The sequence below is a fragment of the Aplysia californica genome, unplaced genomic scaffold (assembly GCF_000002075.1).
Source record: "Aplysia californica isolate F4 #8 unplaced genomic scaffold, AplCal3.0 scaffold00001, whole genome shotgun sequence".
Classification (NCBI taxonomy): Eukaryota; Metazoa; Mollusca; class Gastropoda; order Aplysiida; family Aplysiidae; genus Aplysia; species Aplysia californica.
This window is the reverse complement of record NW_004797271.1, coordinates 337,044-341,394: the sequence shown is the minus strand read 5'-3', so window position 1 is coordinate 341,394 and position 4,351 is coordinate 337,044. Positions and strand designations below refer to the sequence as shown.

Sequence of the window (4,351 nt, the reverse complement as noted above, 5' to 3'; positions counted from 1 at the left end):
GGGGGCAACAGATTTGTCTCCCAAAGTGTCTACAAACTGTGTTTTGTTTAGCTTCGACAAATTCAAACAAATGTACACCTGCTGTTACTTAATGGTAATTAAGGAAATTAAAAAGTTTAAGTGCCTACAAGTACACACTTCTTTACCATTTCTGTACAGCCCATAGATGTACACTTTAAAAGGAGATAACTCTATGGTACAGCCACAGAAAAATGTCCCACTAGGACAATAATGCCATCTTATTTTATGATAATAAACCTATCTCTCTAAGCTATGTGTCCCTCTAACTATTTCGAAGGCCTTTGACTTTGAGGCTTCCCAGTAAGAGTCCTCCTCTGTGACTTGTTTTTTCCAAACTACAGTCTAGCATACACACATATGGGCAAGCATGTTCATAGCGATCAACTCTTGGATAGCAAATTGATTTTCAGGTTCCAAACTTTTAATCACATTACTTTCTTTGTACTTAAAGCTCGTAACAAAATTCGCACATATATCGAAAAGATATCTGGGTTCCATCAATTCCGTGATATGTACATGCTAGATGTACCATCACTGTCCTGTAGGAACATTCAATTTTTAAAAAAAGGTAACGTAGCAGCCTGTAATGGGCATGCCATTGTAATTCTCCTGTTCTGTCTCTGTTTATATTTATAAATTTTGTTTTTTTATATTTCTAACAGGGAGGCGGTGAAAAATGCGGCATCTGCGATAAGACCGTGTATGCTCAGGAGAAGATTGAAGCTGGAGGGGTACCCTTCCACAAGACCTGCTTCAAGTGCTCACACTGCAAGATGTCGTTGAGGTAAGTGCACAGCCCTGAAAGTTTTTAACCTTATCTGTACGCCCTGGGGTCATTTTGTACCCTTGGGGTTGTATTCTTCACATTTAAGAGTATTTCTAGTACGAAGTTCTCTTTGAAACTTTAAGTGATTTAATTCAGTAATCTGATTCTATTCTATAAAATATTTTTTTTACCTGAATTGAAATGTCATGAATACACTAAAGTGTTATGCCTCCTCCCTAAACTTTCTTAAAAAAAACAAACAACAAAAACACCCCACATATCATCTGCCAAGAGACAAACATCCTATATCAGGATACTTGAGCTCCTTGTCCTACTCTTAGACAAGGCGGCCTGAAACAATCAAAGGACACAATTCGTTTATTAATTATAATGACTTTTAGAACAATAGTGAAAGACGTCGTGTTAATTTCCTTGTTATGATATATGGTAGGCTAAGGCTACCATATTAAAATGTCCATACACTTCAGTTTCTGGTTGAATGCACAGTAGAGATTTTTCAGTTGTATGTCATGTATAGTATAAGAACTGACTTTAACTTTTATTTTTTTTTAAGCCTACATACGTTAATATAATATTATATCTATACTCGTGAAGATGAACATGTACATAAACAGACTAATGTGATTCACTGAAAGATGGGTAGGCAACAATATTGTCTCAAGTGTTGATGTCCATTTTGCAAGAAATCAAGAAATGAAAAAAATTGATGAACGTCAGCAATTAATGCTGCAGTAGTTATCACCATGCTAACAATAGATGGTACACAAAAATTGCAAGCTTTTTCCTTTAATTAATATGTAACTTTTTTCTCTCATTTTCTCAGCCTCCAGAACTACGCCCAGGCAGAGAAGATTCTGTACTGCAAGAATCACTACCAGTCCGAAGTTGTGGCGAAGAATGCTCAGATTGTGTCTTGATGAGCAGAAAGAGGACAGACTCTCCTTCAGGGAACATGCTGTAGAAACTAGCAGTACATTTGTATTTAACTCTGGTAGATGTTACCATAGCCTTGAGGAAGCGAGTGATATAATGAAAGCTCTGTGCCTCCAACAGCTGAAAAGAAAATCCGTCCACTAAGTGAGGGTTACGATATTAAGGCTAGACCATTGATACTGAAGAAATGAAAAACTTACAATGATCACCCTAGAGACAAGATTTTCAGAGAGCTTTGAAATTGTCAATTCTTTTGAGGAGCTGGATTGAGTTGAATGATTTCGAGAGGTTGAATTTGAACAAGAAATATAAGGCTTTTGCCTCTTTACAGCAGTTACTTTTTAGTGTCTTTCGATTTTATTGGTTTCTTTTTATAATTAAAGCAAAATTCCTTTTCAGCTGTTGTGATTCATGTAATTTTGATGAATTTTTGTTTTCACAAGGTGCTATACTGTTCTTAATCAGGCATGACACAGAATAATGTTGATTTATGTTTTTGTTACACATGCCTTACATCACATACCATACATTTCATTTGATGCATTCTTACTTCATTTCCAGTTTGTTGAATATATATATAGATGGAGGAAAGAATTCATTATACCCTTTAGTACGTTTCAAGCAATAAAACGGTCTCTCATGTCTGTTTTAAAAGGGCTAAAAACATTATGTGAGGCAGCGAGGTGGAATCAGGCTCTTGTCAATTTTGAGGCATGTAGAGTTATTGGTATCATCTTAAAGCTTGTTCACTTGTCTTTATATGGATGAAAAAAATATCCATTTATCTTGAATGCAAGTCGAGATATTTGCAAATAAAGGAGGGGGGGGGGGGGTCACCTGTTTTCAGAGGTAAAATTAATGAGAAAATGGCCGCAAAAGATTAGTTATTTCCTTAGATTAAGAGTACGTGGTTACTGAAAATTTTACATTTTTTTATGCCTTTAATCAACGTTTTTCAGAAAAATTCACCCAGAAATGAGTTCTTTAATGGGCATGAAAGGTGTTCAGCCAAAAAACGAAAATTTGATAAAAATTCACAAACCTGCTGAAAAATGCATGTTTCTTCACTTTGATTATTTTGACGAGAGCCTGATTCCACCACGCTGCCTCACTTATCTTACGCTGCCTTTATTTATTACTCAAAAGCAGGTGCAGTGATTTATTACAAGTACACTTTTCCAGCGTTTCTTATCATAGCTGAATAAATACATTCCGACTCCTTTTGATCTAAAATTCAAGGCTTACAACTTCTTGCCCAGAGTGAAGTTGGATGGACACATTTTCTTTGCTCTAATAGCAGTGTCAAATCCCCAAAATAACCGATAACTGCACATTTGACATCAATAGATGTCTCTTTTCCTTGGGGGATTATACAGTCAAACTGCTTGTATTGAACTCGTTGAGTTGATCCAAAGTTGGGATGATCTTTTTCTCGGGTCAGAGGCTCAGCACCTCTTCTTCTTGGCAGGTCCCAAAGGTTAAGTTGAACTTCAGATGAGTTGATAATTTTTTCTCTCAAATCAAACGATCTGTAGTCACCTGCATATATATATATGTTTCTATTTTTTTTTAAATGCCAGAAATATACCAGATGTTTTTGCTTCAGATCCTTTTTAAAATTATGTTCAGAAACACATGCTAGACAAAAAAAAAGTGAATAAAAATCCCAACAAGGTTTTTTTAAAACTCATAATATGCTGGTATTGATTCCAAAAAAAAATCTCTGTCTTTCTTAATTGACATCAGCTGATCTACTCCAGAAAGAGAATTAAAGTTTTTAAATTGGCAGTACAATATATTATACTACTAATACCAAAGATCTCTCTATAAGAAAGGAAACAAAAGATTTGGTAAATGTTATTCTTTCATATTTTGGCGATATCAGATTGATAGACGTGGACGATTGATAGCGTTTGATGCAGTCACAGCTTTAACGTTAATTTTATATGACACCCTGCTCTTTATTTCATTATATTGCTAGCGAATGCTATGCAGTTTTTTCTTCTGTTTGATCACATTCATAAAAAATATATTATTTCAAATTTCGATTACATTGTAAGCATGTGAAAATTGTGTGAATAAAAAGATTGAAAAAAGAACTTGACTTCCAAAATTATGAAAGCAGGCGTTGTTTGACTTTGAAAAGGCCTACATTCAATTAGTGGGGCACTGAATATTACTTTTTCGCAGCTCTGTTATAATTATCCCAAGTGTTTTGAGGGATGGGATGGGGTGGGGGTGGAGTTGGAGTGAACTCGTTTTTGGGTGCCTTGTTGCTCTAAAAGGCCACTCTAGGGGGCTGTTCCAAAACGATACTTTTTTTTCCAAATATACGTATTTTGTATCTCAGATATAATGATGATCTATAGATCTAGTAGGTACATGTCAGTGTGGGCTTTTTGAATAACTTACTCGAACTTGTCTGTCTGTCTGTCTGTCTGTCTGTCTGTCTGTCTGTCTGTCTGTCTGTCTCTCTCTTCCACTTTCTCTGTGTCTCTCTCACTCCTCCTTCTGTTACTGTTAGTCTATTATACCTATCACGTTCACTCTTTTCCTTTTTTCAAGTCTCCTGTGCTTCGCTTTCACTCTCTGTCTCGTCCACTCTCTCCC

The 4,351-nt window shown here is 35.8% G+C and overlaps 1 protein-coding gene across 1 annotated transcript in view; it reads left to right on the top strand.

The window, feature by feature from the left end:
• The window catches only part of LOC101847001 (LIM domain-containing protein WLIM2b), a 15,221-nt gene extending 12,850 nt beyond the window's left edge, over window positions 1-2,371 (top strand). The window contains exons 2-3 of the mRNA XM_005088773.3: window positions 684-805; window positions 1,632-2,371. Of these exons, the coding sequence (XP_005088830.1) occupies window positions 684-805; window positions 1,632-1,725 (216 nt within the window). The 3' untranslated portion in view covers window positions 1,726-2,371. The remainder of the gene's footprint in view (window positions 1-683; window positions 806-1,631) is intronic.
• The last annotated feature ends 1,980 nt before the right edge of the window (window positions 2,372-4,351 follow it).